Source organism: Mauremys reevesii, linkage group 5 (genome assembly GCF_016161935.1).
Source record: "Mauremys reevesii isolate NIE-2019 linkage group 5, ASM1616193v1, whole genome shotgun sequence".
Lineage (NCBI taxonomy): Eukaryota > Metazoa > Chordata > Testudines > Geoemydidae > Mauremys > Mauremys reevesii.
Window position 1 is genome coordinate 58,418,355 of NC_052627.1, and position 24,598 is coordinate 58,442,952.

General features: G+C 41.1%; 1 protein-coding gene across 6 annotated transcripts in view; it reads left to right on the forward strand.

Moving 5' to 3' along the window:
• Positions 1 to 24,598, forward strand: part of FHIP1A (FHF complex subunit HOOK interacting protein 1A) — a 125,153-nt gene that overhangs the window by 65,310 nt on the left and 35,245 nt on the right. For all 6 annotated transcript variants that reach the window (XM_039540017.1, XM_039540019.1, XM_039540021.1 and 3 more), the window contains 4 exons: positions 6,925 to 7,158; positions 8,889 to 9,515; positions 17,932 to 18,087; positions 20,926 to 21,012. In XM_039540017.1, the coding sequence (XP_039395951.1) occupies positions 7,057 to 7,158; positions 8,889 to 9,515; positions 17,932 to 18,087; positions 20,926 to 21,012 (972 nt within the window). In that variant the 5' untranslated portion in view covers positions 6,925 to 7,056. The remainder of the gene's footprint in view (positions 1 to 6,924; positions 7,159 to 8,888; positions 9,516 to 17,931; positions 18,088 to 20,925; positions 21,013 to 24,598) is intronic.

The following is a 24,598-nucleotide window of genomic DNA, read 5'->3' on the forward strand; positions in this document are numbered from 1 at the left end:
TTACTTTAATTTCTGACTTTGTCTTAATATTCATATTGGAATCCTCTAGTTCCAGTTTTGGATACGTACTGAGATACTGGTGACTGATAAGTAAAACAAACTAGAGCAGTGCAAATATCTGACTTTTCATTTTGCTTGCAGTTCTAGAGGGGGAAAAATAGTTTCTGTTCAACCTGAAACACTTTTAAAAATTGTTTTTGTTAATAACATTGAAGGAAATTTCTAAGCAAAAAGACCCAAAGACTGCAGCATCAACTTCTTATTTGAGAAGCAGAATGCAAAACCAACTAAAAATAAAATCGGGACAGATTCATTGTCTATAGTGAGTGAAATTCAAAAACAAAGAGCATAAATTTGTTTAGAGTATGCTGATTTTTTTTTTCTGTTTAATTTGCCATGTTGTTAGTAACAAAATTCAGGGCTTTATGTTAAACTGTTAATATAGGCTTAAGTATCTCCAAGATTCCACCTTTTGTCTAAACCTGGATTGAATGATCAACTATTATAATTTCCCATTCATTGGCCTTGAACAAGTGCAACTGAACTCCTCCTGAAGTTCATTCACAATGATGCTTCCAAGATCTCCCTGGTTCAATGCTCTACTGCAAAAAGCAAACTTCTTGTCTTAACCTTCAACTCCTTCCACGTGACTCAAGAATCTCTTGATGCCAGCTGCCAAAGGGGCACAGAGCTTGCAGGTATCCCCCAAGTCAGTCATGTATATTCTAGCTCACCAAAGAGGGTGATGTGAGTTCTCTAATAAAACCTTATGTCATACTGATCCTCACAATCACTGCAAGATGTATATACGGATGATATTTAAGGAGTTGTGTATGTGTACTGAAAATATGTTTTAAAGTCTGTCACCAACCAAAGAGGAAAACAGGCTTTCTTCCAGTCAGGAGGCAATATATGTATCTCTGTAGAAATGTAAATTAAGCATCTGTAAGCCAACACAATGGAAGCCGTATTTACATACAGAGTCAACCAGAAAGGAGCACACAGGAAAAAAGAAGCCATGAGGGTTAGCCTGGTCATGTGCTAAGACAATGAACTCTGAGGGGAGAGAGGGCATATGTTGGAGACGAGGAAGACACCCCTTTATCCTGCACTTAGGAAGTAAACTGACAGCACATTTTACATTCATGAAAACAAGATCCCAATCAGCCTTGCAAAAGGCTTTGGATGAGATAAGATGCCTTAGATAGGAAGTTAGCCTGTTAAGTTTAGTCTCTAACAGTCATGTTATGATTTTGTTTTATATGTAACCTTTCTGTTTTGATTATCCTTATTCACTATCTCTTAAATCTTGATGTTTGATAATAAATTTGATTGTTTTCACTATAACTGTATCTCAGTGCTGTGGAATTATAAAAGGAGCAGATCATGAGCTGAATCAAACAAGCCGGTGTGTGCACTGTCCCCTTTGGGGATAGTAAACCTGGTATTTCTTTGAGTGCTCAGTGGATAAGGAGCTGAACACTACAGGGGAACTCTTCAAAGGCTCTCGAGGAGTGAGGTGCACCTGTTAACCCGCAAGGCAAAATGAGGACTGACACAGCCCACTGGAGATTGTTTGGGTGACTAACAGACTGGTACTGTCAGGGAGCTGGCACCCACACAAGCACTGGCAAGCCTCCCTCTCAGTGGAGGCAGGGGCAGGAACAAGACTCGTAATCCTGGGCACTCCAAGAACCACCACAATCCACAATTTAACTTCACACTGGGAAACTGGGGTATTTCCCTTGTGTAGACAAGTTCTCCGTGGACTTTGTACAGGAATTGGAGAAAGAAATGCTCCCCACCAATGTGGGGGCTCGATGCACAGTGTCTGCACAGATACTATCCTTTTGCCATGGGCTATAATTGCGACTAGGATCCACTTGTGTTCTTTTTACTAGTTGGCTAGGCATGTGGATTCAGTCACATGAGAAAAAAATGTATTGCCCATACTACAGCAGCAGCCAGCAAAAGTTGATCTATGCAGTTAGTAAGTCATTAGCATAGTCAGGACTCAGGTTTTTCAAGACAGGGTGATTATAAACACCTGATCCCTGCCTGCACCACTACTATTGGTAGGAATAATGCAGCTGTAGAGTTGTTGTGGGGGGGAAATATATACGAACTTTCCTAGTGCAGGCAAACTGTAATGTCAGATCCAGTGGCCATTCTCGCAATACGTTGCACGATTCTGCATTATCTTAGGGAGGGAAAAGTCGTGAACAAGAACTCCATAGCAAATAGATTCTTTGGAGTCCCTCTTTCTGGTTGAATGGAACTGGTGAATTTCTCTTTAGGTCTTTCCATGCCTGCTGAGAATCCTAGCATTTGGGCAACCCTGTGAGAGCCTCTAATGGCCAAAAAAACCAGGAGTACTTGTGGCACCTTAAAGACTAACAAATTTATTTTAGCTGCAGCTCACGAAAGCTCATGCTAAAATAAATTTGTTAGTCTTTAAGGTGCCACAAGTACTCTTGTTTTTTTTGCGGATACAGACTAACACGGCTGCTACTCTGAAACCTGTCTAATGGCCAAGTCGTCAAAGGTATGCCTTCCTTTTCCCAAAAAGTGCTATTAGATATGTGGACAGCGTCAAGAGAGGGGTAGAAAAGATATTTGATGTCTCATTTAAAGGACAACCCTTCTAACAGGGAAGCAATAATACTTAACATCAATGACAAGGATTGTATATTTACTCAGCTCCAGTGCCCTCTGAAGATGGATGGGAAATCCCACTAGATCTGCTAGATGTCAGTTTCTTTGTTTTATTCTGCTGCTCTGCACTGATGTATGATAATAGCTGTCTGCATAAAGGTGTGCATTTATTATAATCTGTAAAGTACAGACAAAATGGGATAAGTGATACACCAAGGGAATGAGCTGTGTCTATTTTATATTTACACTCAAGATGTTAGAATTTTGTGGGTAAATTGGGAGCTGCCAGTGCTGCCTCTCTGATTAATGTTACTGAAAGATTTTTTTTTCTAATAAAGCTACAAAAGGCAAAGATTAGTATAGTTGTCCACTGCAATATGTTACACATGTATTTGGTACATGTAATATCAAAAAGCTTTTTAAATGAAACCTTTAAAAAATATTTAGTAGTATTGTTTCCCTTGATGTCAAGCTTTAGGGTGGTGAATTTTACATATAGAAATAGCTTTTTTTGGAGAAAGCAATCTAAGCTACTTACATAGCCTCTATTACCTTAGTGTCTAAGTGCCTCACCATCTTAAATGTAGTTATCCTCCCAGTATTCCACTTATATAGGGAAGTATCCCATTTTGTTTTTGTATTGTGGGGCTAGTGATGTTAGGGTACCTAGAGCTCTGGATAGGCATCTTTTTATTTTAAATATGAATATAAATGGAAAATTAAATTTCACAGATGGGGAACTAAGGCACAGAGAGACTAAGTGACTTACCCAAGATCACACAGCAAGTCTGTGGCAGGAAAGGCAATCAAACCCAGGTCTCCAGGTTGAAGACTATTGCCCTCGTCCCTGGATCACCCTTACCCCCCTTCAACTTCTGTGTATAAATATATATCTTAAGACATGATTCTTCCTTTGTTTTATTTATCATAGATGGAGCTGGCAATACAGCTTATTATTAAGGTTTTTCATACTTCAAGTTATAAGATACTGCCCTCCCCCAGTTGCTTATAACATTGCCAAACTTAAACTATTTGGGAGGGAATTTTACATGCTGGATGTCTGCCTCAGGCTGGCGTATTTAAAAAAAAAAAAAAAAAACCTTCAGCCAGAATGATTCAGCTGTTTGAGAATGAAGTTAGGGTAAAATATTGTTTTTCCATGTTAAATAAAAATTCTTACAACCATTTGGTTGAGAAGCTCTAGTAATTCCTTGCTTTGAATTACTGTCAGAAATGTGCCTTTCACTGTTTCTGTGAAAATCTGCCCAGATGTGGCCGTTATAAATCTTTTTGAAAAAAATCTCAGTTCACACGCGCACAGTAGAGATTTGTTAGATCTTCACAGCTGAACTCTGAAGATTCTCCAGTCTTCACCACTTCTGGTATGAATGGACTGTGCAAACTCCATCTCTAGGGCGCTGGCTACTAGCGCGCGCGCTGCAGCGCGCGCAGCTTAAGGCAGCGCTGGCGTCAAGCGCCAGCGCAGCGGCAGCGCTCCCAAAAGCTCTGTCTCTCCTCACTCCAGCTCCCCCTGGGGGTGCGGGGGGCAGCAGCGCGCTGCCAGGCTGGCTGGGGATTACACATTACACTGGCGCGGCCAGCGCAATGCAGCGCTGCAGGGTGGTGTGTTTCACACTGCTGCTGCGCTGCAAAAAATTAAGTGTAGCCAAGCCCTAGAACAACTGGGCATGTTCCAGCCCAGAGCTACAGGGCCTCTGCAGGGCTTGTCCTGCTATTGCAGCTCCTGGTTGCTGCAGGCTGGGATGGAACCTGCAGGAGGGAGATTGTCTTCCCTGTGCTTTCCTTGAACCCCTGGCTTGGCACCCAGACAACATTGGAAGAGGAAGGTACCTGACACAGAAGCAAAGTTGACAATAGCTAGCATGGCAGAGAGGAGGTGGGAGACCTGGGGGAAGCACTTGAACAGTGTAGGTAAGAGAATGGGACTAGAATGAGGAGACAGGAATGGGACAGGCTGGAGATGGCAGGGAAGAAGGGACTTAGGACTAAGACAATTGAATGCTGCCCTAGAGAAGTGGATTCTGTCCCTTCTTCTGCCACAGAATTCCTGTGAGATGCTGAGCAAGTCATTTAAACCAGATTTTTCCAGCTGGCCACTACTTGTATACTCTTCATTTTCTGCGTGTCTGATTTGATACCCTGGAATCTGATCTGCAGAAGTGATGAGCGTTTACTGGTGCAATTGAAATCCGTGGGAACTGTGCTTGAACATACAGAGTGTTATAAATGCAAAGTACTCAAAACAACCCGCATCTGGTCCTAGGCATCTCAAATTGAGCACCCACACTTAGTGGCCTTAATATTTCTGTATCTCAGCTGCCCATCTGTAAACTGCCTCTCAACAGATTATCGTGAAAATAAATTTGTTTGTGAAGCACTTGGATATTCTAGAGGTGAGTCTAGGAGGAGATGAATATTCTGTCTTCAATGCAGGGTTTGAACAGTATGCAGTAAATAAGGAATAGGGGTCACACTTTGAACAATAAGGATATAACAAAATGTTGAATAGCTGTTCATTATGTGAGCACCGACCATCCTGTGCACTAAATGAGGCAGGGGCTCTGCAGAAATAATATTATATAATGAAAGACAGTACCATTATACATAGGCACAAGAGGGCTGGAATTAAAGTTGCACAGGCTTACCTTCAGTCTTGCATTTCCTAACTTGAGTGCTTGACTTTGTAACATTTGAGGCTTTTTAGCAGTATTTTGTGTATAATTTCCTAGGTTGTAAACTTTGTAAACTCCTGGAGTTTTGTACTTACAGTTGAGAGAGAAACTTTGTTATATGGCAGGTCTCAGATCACAAATTCTGCTTCCACTACAAAGTTCCATGAATGTAGGTAGAGCACAACAAGGGAGACATTGTCCACCATGGAGAGGAGAATTTTGATCTTACAAGAAATATACTAAAGAACATCTAATGTATTGTTAAAGGGCTCTGAATTATGCAACAATTTTATTCTTTAAAACCAAAAGAGATTCAGCCATGACAACAGTCTTACAATGTGACTTTATTAAGATATGAGAATTTCCTGTTTATATATGTGTGCGTGTTCTACCTGTTTTCATGTAACTCCTCAGGGACAGTAGAATTTGATTCAATATCTGCCTCATAGTTGAGAGAGACGTTTACAAAGCTCCAGGATGTCTTGAGTTGGAACAGGAATTGAAGAGGAAAGGAATGTTTCAGACAGACATCTCTATAAATACTCATGTTTAACTCCATGTTCTGTGTTATGACCCACTGTTCACAATATAATCTCACCTGTGTGCATTTGTTCTCTCTCCCTACCTTCTTATAGGGATTTTCAGTTGTGATCCAAGAGAGAGTTAAATTAAATGTCCAGATTTTTTTGTGTGTGAAATTGAAAGCCCAGTTGGTTTGTCTGTTCTCCCCCACCCCAAAGAAAAAAATAGATGCGGAAGGAAATGTAGAATTATGTGGTAGTTCAAGACCTTGGTGCTTGGCGGAACAGTATGTTCTCATAAGCCTCTCATAAATATCTGGGAAATGTCTGTCTTTCTGTTTCATTTTGACTCTACCCTGAAGGTGTATCACTGCTTTGATGCTGTGATATACAGGGTAGTAAATAATGCATGACAAGAAAAATCCAGTGTTTGGTCTCTATCTTATTCTCAGATTCCTCTGAACTAATATAACATTTTAATTTATGTGACTTTGGATAACACAAGTTCTTCTTCTATACTTTTATGTTCCATGTTTCTGGTGTGTTTAACGTTGTATCAATGAATACTGTTGTTTGTATGCCGTGTTCTACAGAGCTTTCTAAATGTACAGTGTTTACCTTTATTAATCAAAAAGGTCAAGTGTTTGAAAGAATGGTTGCTTGTAAGGAAAAGATTATAAAAAGCCCCAGAAATAACCTGTAGCTTGTTTACATGTATAGCCTGCAGAATGTTGTTAGTTACTAAGCAATACTGTACAGAGAGAAGGGTGTCAGAAAGCATGCGCGCACACTCACACAAAAAGTAAATGTTCATACATACCAGATTTGAATACCCTTATTCATGTTGAATATATCACCTTACTCCACACATAATTTCACTGACTTCAACAGGGCTATTTGAGGAGTAAGGTGTGACTAAAGGTACGTTAATCTAGCTCTATGCAATTTGTTTACAAAGCATTCTACTCAGATGGAAGTCTCAAGGAAAAGTATGTCAGTGTTTAAGTCCTGCTTTGTCCTGCATTACAATCTGATGTGTTTTGTCATTTTTACAGATTTCTATGAGCTGCAGAGTCGATAAAGAAATGTCCATCCTAAGATGATGCTTGCACCTCATTGACTTGACTACAGAGTTTTCAACAGAAATTGAATATGGCCTAGTAGGATTGACCTTTGGAGAATTTATAATGTCCTCCGGTACTAGTAGAAGCAAGAACCGGCAGGCTGTGAGCCTGCAGGGAGTTGACCCAGAAACATGCATGATAGTGTTTAAAACGCATTGGGGACAGGTAATATAATTCAGTAATACTTGATAGTTTTATTGATTTGAAGTAGGTTGTATTCATAGGAATCCACTCAAAGCAAAGACTGGTATGGTAACACTACACTTTCCAGATACAAGGCCATATTTCACAGAGTTTATTGGCTAACATTGAAACATGTTTAATAATATGACTCAGTTTTTTAATTACAGTAGGACCTTGCTAATCCACACTGAGCTAGACCTCAGATTTGCAGCAAAAAGAGAGGTAATGTTGCCTAATCTGCTACTGGAATTGGGAGACCAATGACTCACTGGGGTATTAGATAGGTCACTTATCTTCCCTGTGCCTTTGTTTCCCTATCTGTGTAATGGGGAGAATAATGCTTAACCACCTTTTGTGTAAAGTGTTTTTAGATTTAAGGGTGAAAAGGTCTTCTGGTATTAATAATTGACTACAGATTTTCAGGTTGCATGGTGTAATTTACATATTACTGGCTTCTTATCCTGCCGGGTGCTTTTTCAAAAAGCTGTTTGTATTGCTGCTGAAAAGGAAGCTGGCCTAGGGTCTTTATTATTCCTGAAACTCTGTTGTAGGGTTTGAAGAGCCGCCTGGTGGCTGATTTTGTGATGACCACTAAAGCTCAGATCCTCAAAGTTGTTTAGGCACCTAACTCTCATTGAAATCAATAGAAGCTTGAAATCAGTGGGAGTCAGGTTCCTAAATATCTTTGAGGATCTGGGCCTTAGTGCCACTGAGATGTTAAGCAACAGTCATTTTAGGAGAGCTGTCACTACCCTCCGTTTCTGTTGCATGGACTGATGTGTTACAGGAGAATCTGTAGTGATCTGCAAATTTCTGATGCCTGAGCCCAATGGACCATTTTTAGTGAGGCTCTGCACTGGCATTCTGTAGTGAAGAAACTCTTAATTTAAATGTCTTGTGGTATTCAGCCTAGTCAAGGGAGCTAGCTGAGGTGGCCTCTGCTCTGTTCTGTGTGGGAGAACAGGCCACCTCAGCTCTGCTGTCTCCTCTTGGGGAGGAGAGAAGGCAGAAAGGGGGAGGAAGTGGCATTGTGATTTAGCCTAAAGAACAGGGTGGAGTAGTGGCATTTATTACTTGTTCTCAAGGTTGGGTTGATTACTGCAAGAGTGTGCAGGAAGCAGTGGCCACTCTGTTCTCACTTAGCACCTTGTATGATCATGTCTTATCTGAGCACCTTCTACCACTGGGAAAATTGGATGCTCAGGGCCTTGCAGAGTCTGACCATGAAATTAGTGGGTGGGAGGTATTTTCACCCATTCCTAATGACTTTACTACATCCAAATTTAACACATCCTGCATACCTTACCGAGGGCAATATTTTGCTAACCCTTGCTCACACTGAATAGTACCTTGCGTAGGCCTATTGACTGCAGGCCTCTGTTGCACAGAGTTTGGCTGACACTGAAAGAAACTTGCCTAAGACAATAATATAACTCAGATTTGAGGTACACTAGAACCTATCTAATCCACACTTTAATAAATCCCAAATTTGCAGCAATGGGGCTACTTGTGCAATAAGGGACTGGTCAGTGTGACTAAAGATGTCACAGTTTAGTCCAGAATGTGTGACAAGTGTGAAATTTTAAAGATTGATTTATCAGTGTGCAAAAAGTTTAAAGCATGAAAAGTAAAAGACATTGATCTGTTTCTATTCATCTATATATTTTTAAACATGTACACTGGGATGATAAATGTGCATTTGGTTTGTTTAGGTTGTAAAAATCTTAGAGAAGCATGACCCTTTGAAAAATACTCAGGCGAAATATGGGGCAATTCCACCAGATGAGGCGAGCACTGTGCTGAATTATGTGGAGCATATGCTTTTCTTATTAATTGAGGAGCAAGCAAAAGATGCTGCAATGGGGCCTATCCTTGAGTTTGTGGTCACAGAGAACATAATGGAGAAACTCTTCCTTTGGAGCTTGAGGCGGGAGTTCAACGATGAGACAAAAATTGAGCAGCTGAAGATCTATGAGATGCTGGTTACTCAGTCCCATCAGCCTGTGCTGCACCACAAGCCCATCTTGAAGCCTTTGATGATGTTGCTGAGCTCTTGCTCAGGAACAGCCACACCAGCTGTGGAGTTGGAGCTGGTTGTCCTGCTGAACCAACTCTGCTCTATCCTAGCCAAAGATCCTTCCATTCTGGAGCTTTTTTTCCACACCAGCGAGGACCAAGGAGCTGCCAACTTCCTCATTTTTTCCCTTTTGATTCCCTTCATCCATCGGGAAGGAACAGTAGGTCAGCAGGCTCGTGACGCTCTGCTCTTCATAATGTCCCTGTCAGCTGAGAACAACGTTGTTGCAAATCACATAGTAGAAAACACCTACTTTTGTCCTGTAAGTTGTTGGGCTTTTTTTCTTTTTTCTTTTTTTAAACCATAAATTTACTTTCTCTCTAACTTTCCCTTTTTTGCTTTTTCCTTCCACTATCCTTTTTAGGAAAGATGATTCATTTTACTTATTCCATAATTCTAAACTATAGGGCTGGAAACCATGCTAGTCCTGTAGAAATTACAGATGCTATCGGGGTGGGGAGGTGTGGCTGGCAAGGGAAACGGTTTTCACCATTAACCACCATCTTGCTGAACAGAGGCTTCCTTTATCAAACTTGGCAATAGGGGTCCCTGTTCTGAGTCTTTTAAACCAATATATATATATTCAGCTTTAGTACTTGTTAGAAATCTAACTTTACAATTTTAAACAATAATAAACCTATTACTTGAAAGAGACAACCAATTAACCCTCCCACAGCAGAATAGTTGTTTGCTAAGCAAATGTTAAATCAAGGTGCAAAGATGGATTTCTCTTGTTTGATTGCTTCTTCGCTTGCCTCCAAGTAAAATAAGAAATTGGGGCCTGAGATGAAATTATAGATGCTACACATGGTATTTGGTAAAGAGGGCTAAAACAGAGCTACATAACACCACCTGAAAAAAATCACCTTTTTCTGGTTTGGTATTTAATTCTTATTTACATTCTATGTGGTTTGTGTTATTGCTAGACTAAAAAAGACGAGGCAGGTTTTAAATGGGAAAAGAAAATCTTGTCTAGTTAGCATAGAACTGGGATTTAGCAGATACTTGTTCTGGCTTTGTCAGCTCTGCCACAGGCTTGCTATGTGACCTTGGGCAAGTTAACATTTTTGCCTCAGATCCCCTATGTACAACATGTCAATATAATGGTATTTGGAGTATTGAGGCTTATTTTATAAATTTACAAAGCACGTGTTGATTCTTAAATGTCTATACATATAAAATGATGGGGGTCTGAATTAGCTGTTACCACTCAGAAAAGAGATCTTAGAGTCATTGTGGATAGTTCTCTGAAAACATCCACTCAATGTGCAGCAGCAGTCAAAAAAGCAAACAGAATGTTGGGCATCATTAAGAAAGGGATAGATAAGAAGACAGAAAATATCATATTGCCTCTATATAAATCCATGGTATGCCCACATCTTGAATACTGTGTGCAGATGTGGTTGCCCCATCTCAAAAAAGATATATTGGAATTGGAAAAGGTTCAGAAAAAGGCAACAAAAATGATTAGGGGTATGAATGGCTGCCATATGAGGAGAGATTAATAAGATTGGGACTATTCAGCTTGGAAAAGAGACGACTAAGGGGAGATATGATAGAGGTCTATAAAATCATGACTGGTGTGGAGGAAGTAAATAAGGAAGTGTGTTATACTCCTTCTAATAACACAAGAACCAGGGATGGCTCCAGACACCAGCAAAGGAAGCAGGTGCCTGGGGCAGCCAATAGAAAGGAGCGGCAGTCCGTCCATTGTTGGGGCGGTACGTCCAGGTCTGCGGCGGCAATTCGGAGGTGGATCCTTCAGTGCCTTGCTTCCTCTTCGGCGGCAGCTCAATCGCTCCGCTCAGTTGGGCTTTTTTTTTTCTTTTCTTCACCGCTTGGGGTGGCAAAAAAGCTGGAGCTGGCCCTGACAAGAACTAGGGGTCACCATATGAGATTAATAGGCAGCAGGTTTAAAACAAACAAAAGGAAGTATTTCTTCACACAACGCACAGTCAACCTGTGGAACTCTTTGTCAGAGGATGTTGTGAAGGCGAAGACTATAACAGGGTTCAAAAAAGAACTAGATAAATTCATGGAGGATAGGTCCATCAATGACTATTAGCCAGGATGGGCAGGGTTGGTGTCCTTAGCCTCTATTTGGCAGAAGCTCATAATGGGTCACTTGATGATTACCTATTCTGTTCATTTCCCTCTGGGGCACTTGGCATTGACCACGGTCAGAAAACAGGATACAGAGCTAGATGGACCTTTGGTCTGACCCAGTATGGCTGTTCTTATGTGTATAGAAGACCAAAGTATTTTTATTCAGGATATTTTTCATTGATTCCTGCTTTGCCCAGCTCCGAATCAGAGGACAGTCTGCACAAGCAGAGATTACGGCCATCAGACAGAGGCTAGAAATGCAGATTTTGATTTAAAACATTGTGTCAATAACTATTTCAATTATAAATATCTTTCTCCATGTGATTCCCCCTTCCCCCCCATTAACTGCTAATAAATCCTGCTCTGTGGCAGTTTCCCTGCCCCCAATGGAGACAACCCTCCACAGAACACCAGAAGGGTATGTGGGTAGGAGATTGTGTCTAGATCTCAAGTTGTCTATCACTTTTACTACTGACCCAGTGCATGCTTGCTGGCAACATCACATATGTAAATTACTGCTTCTCTGAACTGGAGCAAACAGTCCATGGCAGGGCATAGTAATTACTTGGCCTGAGCACTCCTGCAGTGAAAGAGATGTGTCCTGTGCCAGACATGCAGGAGGCAATGCATTGGCATCACACTCAGACCTCCCCCATGTGCCAGCTGCTTCAGGCAAGAGCAGGAGTTGGGGCTGTTGATAAAAACAAAAAAAGACAGCAAAACCTCCTTCTCTTTCTGCATCTAAATGTGGGGAAAAATTTATGTAAATCCTGAATCCAGCAGCTAGCCTGAGTAGCCAGGTTGGGGCAAGGAAAAGATGTACTCTTCCCCAACCAGTGGCAGAGTTGCTCACTGGAGGCTAGTTCTTCCTAATGACCCTTTTTTGATCAACCCTTTCAACTCCATCCTGCAACCTCTTCCGCAAGTGCGGAACAGGGCTCAGACCAAGCAGGGGTTCGGTAGCAGCCTAAAAAATGGGTTTCTATCTAACTTTTTGATGATTCACTTTTACAATTCTGAACACTATACCCATACATTGCAAATAATGAAGCAGTCTCTTGCACCGAGAGGCTCTGTTCGACCTAATTTAAATAGATGCTACTAAAGAATACATGAGCTTGGTTTTTCAATTGTCCTTCAGATAATACCATTATTGAATCTATGCAATAACTTCCATAATTACATCTGCCAATTAATTTGAAAAAAAAGTCTTTTTATACTAAAGATAAAAGCCAATTATCTTAACCTACAAACAGCGGGGAACTGTGATTGACAAAAAGCCTTCCTAATTAAAATGATTGTCAGTGTGTGTTAGAATCAGATTTTCTGCACAGTAATGAGACTAGTCCAACTCTGTAATAAACTCTAATGCAATCTTGCGGTTTGTGCTTCTTGTTTCCCCTGGCAGGAATTTGGCTGCCAGTACTGTCTTTTTTTTTTTTTTAAATGTTGCTCTTAACAGAATCAAGGGCCAAATTTTGCTCTCTTGCACATCTGGAACAACTCCCTAGGCATGAGTGGTGTCACTCCTAGATCAGAGGTCCCCAGAAGGCTGTGGAGGAATGTTTGGGAGGGTGCATCCAGGCCCTGCCCCCAGCCGCGTCCCCATCCTGGTGCCTGTGCCTGTCCCCATCCCCAGACTTGGCACGGCTCCATTCCCAGTCTCACCCCCAGTCTCGGCTGTTGGCCGTAGCTCCATTCCTAGCCCGGGACCAAGGCTGGTGGCAAGACCATGAGAAGAACAGCACCTGACCGTGGGCCTGGCTGCCGGCCCCCACTGCTGGCTGTGGGCCTGGCTGAAGCCTGGCCGTGGGTCCGCTCCTACCCCCAGTCTTGGCCCCTAGCCACGGCCCCGGTTTCAGCCCCAGCCCCACCCCAAGCTGCGGCCCCAGCTGCGGCCCCCTTATCCCTGTCCGGAGCCAAGGCCCCAGCTCGGAGGGGTGTGTGTGTGGACAAGGGTAAGGGGGTTGCGACCCTCAAAAGTTTGAGATCAGAACGTGGCTCTAGTTCTCTTCTGCTTGGGTACATACAAATAGAAAGATGAAAAAGCTTCCTTACTGCTATTTCCTAAGAGAAGTGACACAAGCTACTTTGATTTACTCCACTTAAAACTACAGTGGACAAAGTGTTCAAGCTTAGATTATAGGGTAGAGGGATGGATTGCATGAGCCAAGACATGGTCTACTCTTCTGAGCCTAGGACTAGGAGACGATCTCCTGAACTTTATTCCCAGCTCTTGTATAGACTTTCTTTATATCTTCAGATGAATAATTTGATTTATTTGCCTCAGTTTCCTTCTCTGTGAGTTGAACATACCACCTACTTCCCGAGACGTAGTGAGAATTAACATTTCTAGAGGGTTTGAGTTGTAGAAGTTCACAAATACTGAATATTTGCTAGTAGTTACAAATCCATCCATTATGTACTGGATTTGAGAGTGCCCACAGTTTGTGGGAGGCCCACTATGAACACACAAGATACGTAGACTATCCCCAAATAACTCACGGCCTTGTCATAATCAGTCAGTGTCTTATGGGCATCACAGAAGATGTGAGTCATCAGAGGGGACTGATGTATAGAGTGTGGCCTTGAGGACCACCTCATAAGGGCATTACAGCCATAGTTAACAGCATGGAAGAAACAGACAGATAGTGTGTTGGCACTGGCAGCATTGTTGGAGTGAAGGGAAAGGGTCGATGTAGGAACAACTTCCTTTGTCTCTTTCTACATCTCTGTTTTTCTATGATCTTAGCATTTATGGTTCTGTCTCTACTAATCAAGAATAGAAAAAAACAAAACAAAAATCCATGAAATAACCCCCCAAAAGTACCTTATTTTATGTGCCCTGTTACAGAAATTAAGAAGTTCTTGCTTTTCATATTTGACATTCATCATTTTATTTTTTCTGAATTAATTAGTGCCAAGCTTGTACACATTAATTTCTAGCAATAGCTCTGTTTAGACCTTAGCACATGGTAAAAATCCTCAAACTGTTTTGGCTACATAAACTGCTGAAACTGCTCCCAACATAGATTCTGCTTTTGAGAACCTTATTTAAGTAATTCCAATGTGAGTTGTTTGGCGTGGTTGTGAGTTTCACTCCTTTTTCATGTGTAGTGAGGCATGAAGTTGAAAGTCCGTTTCATCTAGTTCCAGGGAGTGAATTTGTGTCTCAATGAGAACTATGGATAGTACTCAGCACCTCAGAACCAGGCCACTTATATTTAGGGGCCTAAATATGGATTTATGAATAAGGTGGATGGATGACTGAATAAATGGCAGATCTAAAACCAAATTCATGTTGACTAATCCAGTGCAATACACAAGTAACGCAAATCATCTAATTAAGATTTTTTTTCCTGCCCAGAGTTGTCTGTAATTCTGATAGGTGAATATAAGGCATTTGTCCTATGCAGAAGTAATTTTACAGGCCAATTAATTCCTTTCTAATCTGCCCCATCCCCTGCCTTCCTTCACTTCCCTCTCTCTGATGGAAAAAACAAAACAAAAACACACCTATCATGAAATTATTCTTAGAAATTTCCCCCCAAACTATATTATGGTATGAACAATGCAAAGAAGTTTTCTTATCAATTTCTTCTCATTTTTTCTCTCCAGAATCTGAACCTGTGATCACTTAATATTCACTATACTTTTTTAAAAGGGGTGGGGTGGAGGGAGGTAGTGAGTTTCAGATCCCAGATCAGTTGAGTCGGGCTCATGCTACAGGGCTAAAAATAGCAGTGTAGATGTTCAGGGTTTGACTGGAGCCCAGGCTCTGAGACCCAGCGATGAGGTAAGGTCCCAGAGCCCGAGCTTCATCCTGAACAGGAAAGCCTATACTGATATTTTTAGCCCTGTAGCATGAGCCTGAGTCAGCTGACCTGGGCTCTGAGACTTGATGCCACAGGATTTTTTTATTTGTTTTTGTTGTACAGATGTGCCCTTAGTATCAAACGCTAAATAAATACAATTTTGTGTATTCCTGAGTGCATAGTATTTAAGTCTTGTGCAGTGACCTTCTGGAGGAGAGGCAGAACATAAACACCTAAAACTAACCCTGTCCGTTAGAAGGCTGCTGAGTCACACTTGCCACAAGGGCTTCACAGAGGTTTTTCAGGTGCCCGAGGCAGTATCTGAAACTGAGCTCCCCTCCAAAAGAATTGCCGTGGAGATGAAAGAGTTTAAGAAGTGAAAAGTCTTGGGGCATTAGAGGGAGCCCAGGCCTGTGGGGTCACTGCTCTCCCTGTGGTGATAAGGGGGCTCTGCCCTGTGTGTGGCTGGCAAGGGTGTGCTCCAGCTTTCACATTTCCCTATCTTCTGGCCCCGCTACCAGTGGGAGTGGCATCCCTGACCCTGCTCCTACCTCCAGACTCTCGGCCTGGTAGATTTTCGTGGGCCTGGTGTGACATTTCCAGTGGCAGCAGTGGTGGGATCTGAGGCAGGCAATTTGCTCACTGGACTGTCAATGGCAGGTGGACTATCAATTGCCCCTACCTAAACCAGTTCACAATGCCACTTGCTCATGTTTGGCCACTCTGTCATTTTGGGGGCTCTAGACGTGCTGTCGCTTTTAGCCTCCCCCGCCCTTAACTTGTTTTTAAGTCATCCTGGTACTGAAGAATGTGATCATAAAAATAACTGGAGCCGTTGCTATAACTACTCATACTCCAGCTTCTTAGTTCTTAGTCTACATCCTGACTTATAAAGAAAAGAAACAGTGCAGCTCAGCATATCTAAGCATTACTTTTCCCACAGTATTTTTATATCTGGATTAATTATGCCTGTCTACAGAAATATATCTTCAAAGTTAGGTGGTTAAAGGAATGGAGAGTATTCAGGGATACTACCTTTTCCCTGTAGGGTGAGCTACCAATTGTAATAGATTTAATTAATGCACCTCAGGACTGGAATCCCCATAAAATTAACTTTTGGGTCTCTGTTCTCTACTGTGACGAGCATTCATTTTGTAATAGATAAATCCGCTTGCTTTGGAGCAGGGCTCTGACCCCCTACGTTATAAGGGTCAAGTGGGTGTTTTTGGAGAGTAGGGATATTCTTGCCAAGAATCTGCTGCATGAAAGCTGAAAAGATCCCCTTGTGCTTTGGTCCTAATGACCACATTAAAGTGAGGCTCATTTTAAAAAGTAGCATAGAAACTGTATGAAATCATGAGAAAGAAGGAAAGATGGAGCTGTGCACAAGATAATGCCTGAGAACATTGTGGTTTGGTAACTTCTTATAAAATCTGTGACTTGAAACTGCTCCTAACTTTGCGAAAATGCAGTTAACACTATAACAGCTTTGTAATGGTGTATTTTATATTCATGGTCATAAAACTACAGTGTTATACTTGCACAGCATCTTCTATATGTAAAGTATCTTTACTCATTAACGTTAGCAACAATGCCCATAATTTCTCGCAAGACTCTTTTCCCCTCTTCCACCTCTCCCCAGTGGTAAACAGAACCTATAACTATTAAGAGTGACCATTTTCCTTAAAAAGCAACAGAGTCCTGTGGCACCTTATAGACTCTTTGTTGCTTTTTACAGATCCAGATTAACACGCAGGGCCGGCTCCAGACCCCAGCGCGCCAAGCACGCGCTTGGGGCGGCGTCCCAGCGGGAGGGCGGCAGGCGGCTCCGGCGGACCTCCCGCAGGCATGCCTGAGGAAGGTCCGCTGGGACCGCGGCTCCGGTAGACCTCCCACAGATGTGCCTGCGGAGGGGCCGCTGGTCCCGCAGCTCCGGTGGAGCATCGGCAGGCATGCCTGCGGGAGGTTCACCGGGGCCAGCGGACCACAGGCACGTCTGCGGGAGGTCCACCGGAGCTGCGGGACCGGCGACCGCTAGAGCGCCCCCCGCGGCGTGCCGCCCTGTTTTGGGGCGGCGGAAATCCTAGAGACGCCCCTGTTAACACGACTACCCCTCTGATACATTTTCCTTACTATATCTGGCACCATGAGTTCCAAATCCTAGGAACAAAAGGTGCCACATGTGTGATGCCTGAATGAAGTTGTGCTTGTTGCTGATGGAATGATCCTACTTTCTATCATTCATAATGGAACTGCTGTGTCTAGTCACCTGTAACCATAAAAATGGCAGCCTTCAATGATTCCCTCGATATTCATAGTTAACGGAGTTCTGAAGACAGTGACTAGTATTTCTCTGATGTTTCACCAGATGGTAGAGATCATATAGAGACTGATACTAGACTGGAGAAAGGTGAAAGCAGGAAGGAACAGATGTAAAATGATCTTCTGAGCATAAAGAAAAGAACGGTGGTTTGCCAGTTAAAACAGATTACAATCATTAGGAGGCCTTTGTCTTGGGCAGTTTTTCCTAAGTGGCAGCTATTAAAAAAAAAGAGGAATTTCAGATGAAATGAATTTTAAAAACTGATGATTTTGTGCAGCATCACTTTAACATTCATTTCCCTCCTTTTCTGTCATCCTTCTAAGTATTACTGAAACTAGTAAGAAAAATGATTTAATGTTGTGTTGAAACATTGTTTAAGCCCATGAACTGAACAGTTAGGTAAAGGGCTGTTTCCTCTTTGTTTCTGAATACAGGTACTAGCAACAGGACTGAGTGGCCTCTATTCATCTTTGCCAACAAAGCTGGAAGAAAATGGAGAATGGCACTGTCTGCTGAAAGATGACTGGCTCTTGTCCCCTGCTCTTGTTCAGTTCATGAATTCCCTAGAGTTTTGCAATGCAGTGATACAGGTACTGGATCTGACTCAGACTTCTTTGTAGCAGCAGTTAAACTGTATAGTTAAAAGCCTTTTACAGGATGTGCTTATTTGGTGGACAGTAGTGTATAGAACTAATATTTAGTTTAGTTTAACATCTTTGTTTAAATGGATGAATGAAAGATCTTCTCTAGGAGTTATTTTGGGGAAGTCCTATGGCTTATGTTATACAGAAGGTCAGACTAGATGATCACAATGATTCCTTCTGGCCTGGAAATATATGTATGTATGAAAAAAAGTGTTCAAAGCTGTTACTGTGCAGTATGGCTATAAAGATTAATCTACATGGCTGGCTTTCAAGTAGCAAATGTTTTTAATTAATAAAATGTAAATATGCAGGTTTTGGGGAGTTATTACATTGAGTAATTGGGAGACTAGTCTTAATTCTCTTCCTAAAGATTGTTGATTGCATTTTAAATACCCACATTGATATTAATACCCACATTGATATTAAAAGAAATCAAATGTCTTTATTTGAGGAAAAAGGTAATTTTATCTATTTGAATAGAGAAGAATATCTCATCTTTACATCTAGGTTCTCATAAAAGTCTACAAACAAAAACACTTATTTTCCCTAATGATGTGTACTATATAAAGAATGTTGTTACTGTAGTTGCATTTAGCAGGAGTTAAGCATCTTCTTATCAACACAAATTAAATTCCCTTCAAAATTGGTCTGTTTAGAACACACTCTCTGTTCTTCATTTCTTGATTAGATTTTTTCCCCCTTTTGATTCCTGGTTATTTTCATCTCCAGTCTAAAGATAAAAATCAGGTTTTATATATATTTTTAGGCTACAGTTTTTAAATTTTGCTGCATCTGTGGATTTGTTTTCTGTATAAAGAAATGCTCAATAACATTAGTGAAGTTGTCATATTTTATTGTAAATTAAACAGTAATTTCTATAAAGGTCTGTATGCAAAATATAGTGAAACAGCTGACTATTTGTTTAACACAAATGAAGCTTTATCATTTAAAAAAAATAAACCGTACATGTCATAAATAGAATTAATAGTTGTTTTCATCCCAGAAGCTGCAATATAATCAGCCTTCTAATGCGTACATGTTGAAATGTGAAATGGTGGCCGTACTCCCTTCTGTCTACCCTGTTCCAAGAGAGGTTACACTCTTAGCCAGTGACATTTGGTACTACATTTTTTTCATTAGAGTGAAGGCTGTTATAGATAGTAAAGAAAAAGTGAAATTATTTTAAATCAGTTTAAAAATAAATCCAAACAACCAGATATTTAAAAAAATGTTTCTGTAAGGGGGTAGGGAGTGAGACATTGAATGAATTCTATTTTTTTAATGTACTGCTAGATTGTAACTTTACAATCTACCCTTGGTACGAGGCAGAGCATAGCAGGAACACTGCAGGAGCACACCAGAGAACTAATTGTGACTCAGGGTATGTCTGCACTGCATTTTAAAATCTGTGGCAGCAAGTCTCAGCACCCGGGTCTACACACTCTCATGCTACAGTGCTAAAAACAGCCGTGTAGCTCAAGCGCTGAAGCCCGTGTGCCAGGTTTCATAGTCCAAGCTCCAGCCTGAGCCTGAAGATCTAAACGGCTGTTTTTAGCGCCTTAGTGTGAGCCTGAGTCTGTAGATGCAGGTGCTTGACTCTCTGCTATAGGTTTTAAAACACAGTGTAGACATACCCTCAGCCACAGATTCACCTTGGTCGCTTTGGTGAGGGGAATATATCGCTGCTTTTCATGGAGTGGTTTATTCTGTGCTGGGACAGCTACTTGTACCAGTGAATAAACAGGGAGGGTGGAGCCAGGACTCCAGCCCCTCTGACTCCCTCCCTCTCTCCCCATCCACTGGGTTGAAGAGGGGAGTATTATTGGGGTAGTATCCCCTGTTCTCCCCTCCACAGCCGGAGTCACAAATCTGAGGAGGGCTGAGCAGAGGCATAAGAGGACTGTATTCATGGACACTTTGAGGAGTGGGTGGGTGGGTCCCTTTGTGGGTGTGAAATATATGCATATACTCAGATACATGTGTAGCATAATTAAAATATGTTTTTAAAAAAAATACTTGGTTTCTAATACACTTCTGTGCTCCTATAATACCAAATTTATTTTTAGAAAGTATTAGTTCCTAATGTGACGTAACTGTTTTGCTCTTTTGAAAACAAAAAATTAACTCCACGTTGTAAAAATAATCCATGGTTTATCATGTTTTACTACACATTTTTTATTACACATGACAAGTAACTTATCTTTTTTTTAAGTGCTTAACCAGTCTATTGCGTGAGTAATGCACTTTCAGAAGGAAAAAAAGATTGCGTGTTTGACCAGTGGAGTGAGAATGCTCCCAATATAGTGTACTCTTGAAATATATAAAAACTGCCATTCTGCTTTTTTATTGTAGTATTACAGGTTAATGATGATATGTCCACCTTAGTGACCCCGTCAGGGCTGGTAGGGCTAAAATTAGACCTGCCAGTTCTATTTTGGTTCATGGGCATGTGCATCACGCTGTCCGTCCATTCATTCTTGTCAGCAGGCAGGGAGATTGAAATATATGGGAAAAGCCCTGTCTCTGTGTTTGGCTGTATCATACTTGTTGTTACTTAAATGTACTTTGTGTATTTAGTTGCAGAGGGGAAACCTTTTAATACCCAAAACAAAAACTGTTCAAAAGAACAAAATCAAGGTATTGTTGAAATGGGCAGAGGGTTTTGACAGTGATTAAAGATATTCTGTGTTATATCTTAAGAATTTTTGCAGAGAACTATTGCTTTAAGAACAAATATGATGGTTCAGAGATGCAATTTATCATGACACGAGATTTCTTTTTTAGGTGGCACATCCCTTGATTCGTAACCAGCTTGTGAACTACATTTATGATGGGTTTTTGGTGCCAGTGATGGCTCCTGCACTCCATAAGGTCAGTGATTTGTGTGTGCATACACATAAGTTTATAGCAGACAGAGGCAACATTAATAACCAATGGGATATTAGGTGGTGGTGAAATTCCATATAATCTCCCCTTCCCATACTCTCCATTTATCTTTTATGGCATTTGATCATTAACCAGGATGGAGGCATCTCTCTGTGATGGCAGGAGATCGTCTTTCAGTAAAGGAGTATGTACTGCTTTATTCTGTTAGAGATGTGACTGTAGCACATCTATTTGAGGTCGGCATCCTCCACCTGTCTGGGAAATAAGCCCCAAGTTGGTTGCCAGCTAAGGTCTTACACATGATTATGAAGTAGGTTGGTTGTGGGATGCTGTCTCAATGCAAGAATGGACAAGTTGGAAATGTTAAAACTAAGTCTTGTTTGTTTGACGTGACCTTAATGTTAAATCCATATTAATCCTATTAGTACCAGGATGTTGGTGATGTTAATGGTAGGTAGGGGGCTTGCTCCCACTGCGTGAGGAAACCATGGTAGGAAGACTGACTTTTTTCAGTAATAAAAAAATATTAAATATAGAGATGCACAAAATTTGGCAGCTATGACTCTGTTAAGAAATGTATGCATTGTGGTGGTTCAGTTGAAGTGTCATTAGCCTTACTGCTGTACAATCTGTCTACTTCTTGCTCTTCAACTTAGTGCTGCTCTTAGTTAAAGAGCTGAAGTGGGAGCTTCTAACCTGTTTCCAGCTTTCTAAAGCAAGGTTTATATTATATATTGTCCTGCAGCTTCTACAGAAGTGCTGAGTACTGTACCCATGTTTGGAGAAGAAACTGTGATTCTCCTTCAAGTGCTGGTCCCTATGAGTATTGCACTGTGGGTACACATGTACTCCATGCGCTTGAGGCCAAACAGCGCTTGCTATTAGCTACTGCTGGGGGAATTTTGGTGGGCAAAATTAAAAATTCTGTGCACAATATTTTAAAATTCTGTAAAATTCTGCATATTTTATTTATCAAAATAACATAATATAATCACACTAGTTTCAATTATTTTTGGTCATTTATTTAAAAATACCTGTCAACAAGTATGTGTAGCAATACAGACAAAAAAGATTCAGAAAATATTTTTGGACAAAATAGATTCTCGCTAGGCATATTAATACAGAACTCTGAACTCAGTCTTTTACAAAGGTATACAAACAGCAGTGTTTTATGTTGAGCAAAAAAGACATTGTAAATTAAACCTTACTAAATCTTGTGACCAAAACAGTTTACATTGGGGCGCGGGCCTTCAACATGCCTCTAATCTCATTAACATAAACACAACACAAGATCCTGTCTCTTACTTACTAAACCTTAAAACAAAGAATTGTATATTTAACTAAAAGACCTAATTTATAATGCATATAGGAAACAAGACCCCATAGTAAACATTATAACTTATCCTAAAACAGAGAGTGGCCATAATCAGCCATAAGGACTGTTCTGGTTTGTTCCTGCCTTAACATCAGTACAGACACTGGCAGTCTGTCAGATGCGTTTCTTTCAATGTCCCGGAGGGTCATTCTGTTCTGCTATTCGAAAAGGATGACTGGCAGGATGATCAAACCCTCCTTATCCCCCATGGCTGCAGCCCTAATACCCCATGTGGCTGAGCTCCGTAACCTCCTCTTCAGAGTTATGGACCATTTCAGAGTTACAGACAACCTCCATTCCCTAGGTGTCTGTAACTCTGAGGTTCTACTCTATTGAAAGTGGAGAAGAAGATTCTAATTGGGTTATCCAGTCACTAAGAGATTCTAATTGGGTTATCCAGTCACAAATTCTTTTTACAGTTACTCTTTTGTCAATCCAAATAATTTTATGGATGTCTTGGGAGTTGTTCTGCTCATTTTAATTGAGAGCAGAATTTAGCCCCGAGATTAGTCTAATCAGGCCCTGGCTATGAAGTATTTGAGATTAGTTGGGCATCAGTATTTAAAAAGCTAAAAACTGTCAATATCTGTAATTAAACCAATTAACGAGAAATTGGGCTGGCTATCACCATGTAAATGTTACTTAAAGAAATCAGATCTCCACATCAATGAAACCGCTGCTAACATTTCCTTTTTGTGGGATCTGTCAGTGGTACTTCAGGCTTATACACCTCTGAAGTCAATTGAATTCAGGTTTCTTTCGAAAACAAAAGTCAATTTGGCTGTTAGAGTATTTGAGTTCCAAGCCTTAGTCATTAATGAACCTTTTTCAGATTCAACAAGTCCATTGTTCTTCCAATAACATACCTTTGCTGGCTACCAAAACTTCTTTTCAATTTTTATGTTCAAAATTAACAATTTAATGCACTATTTTGCCTAAACATATTTAATGGAGGACAGACTGCACCGTCTAGTGGATCTGAAGAAAGACTCAGATGCGTCTGAGACAAACCCCCTAGAAGGAGGTAATGAGCAAATGCAGTTACATCTGAGATCTTCATAAAACCCAGAAAAACTCCATAATAAGTTACTATTTTAAACCCTTGCTTCTGGGACAGACACCTCCTGGCTGAGTAGATAAGGAAGATTTTTCACTGTGCTAGAACAACTCCTTCATATATAGAAACCATTTCTAATTGCCACCCAAAAAGTTAGTGCTGAGTTGATGATGATTTTTCAAGTTATCTCACTCATCCACCTGGAGACTTGTTTTTTAATAAAGAAAGGGCAAAATGAGAGAAACACCTGAGCCAAATCCTTACTTAAATCAGAAAATAGAATCTTCTTCCATTATACACAGTGCTGTGGGCTTCCTAATTTCTAAAGTAATTGAAGTTATTTTGGGATGCTAAAATATATCTGGGATCCAAAGGCTTAAATGTCCAGATAAATATCTGATCTTTTTGGACATTTCTGGCTCAATACTGCAAAGCTTGCTGCTGCTATTCCTCCTCTCCTCTCTCCCCTCCCCCTTTTGAGAGCTCAAATACCAAATTGATATGCCTAGTTAGATAGGTAGGTCTGTGGAGGGTTAAATGTGAGAGAGAGATGGTTGTTGTGTTTGTTACTATGGATGAATTTTTCTAGTCTAGACCATTCTGGTTGGGCAGTTTTAGTTTTTATTTGTGGATTTTAAGTACTTTATTATCCAAAGCCATGGAATAACTGCTTTCAATAAATCTACACAAACCACCTGCCCATTATAGTTGTTAACTCAAAACCTAGGAGTAGGGCAAAAACTAGAATCCAAAATTCATCCATCCCCAAAACCCATCCATTCCCCAGCGTTTTTGTGGGTGGACCTCAGATCTGAGCTCTGGATCCAAACCTGTTCCCATGGTTTTAGTTCAATACATAATCCAAACAATGGCCTAACTAACAGCTCTGCTTTGGCAGGAAAGAACACTGAAACAGTCATTTCAGTTCAGACTAGCGTTCCATCTGGTCCAGTCAGGGGTGAAAATAAGGCAGTACGGGCCGGTACGGCGTACTGGTAAAAAGTGGCCTCCAGTACCAGCCCATACAGCTGACTTTAAAGCGCTGCCGCGACAGCACTTTAAAGGACCCTGCTTAAAGCACTGCCACAGCAGTGCTTTAACATTGCTGCCCCTTGTGCACCCCGCATCGGCGGCCCTGC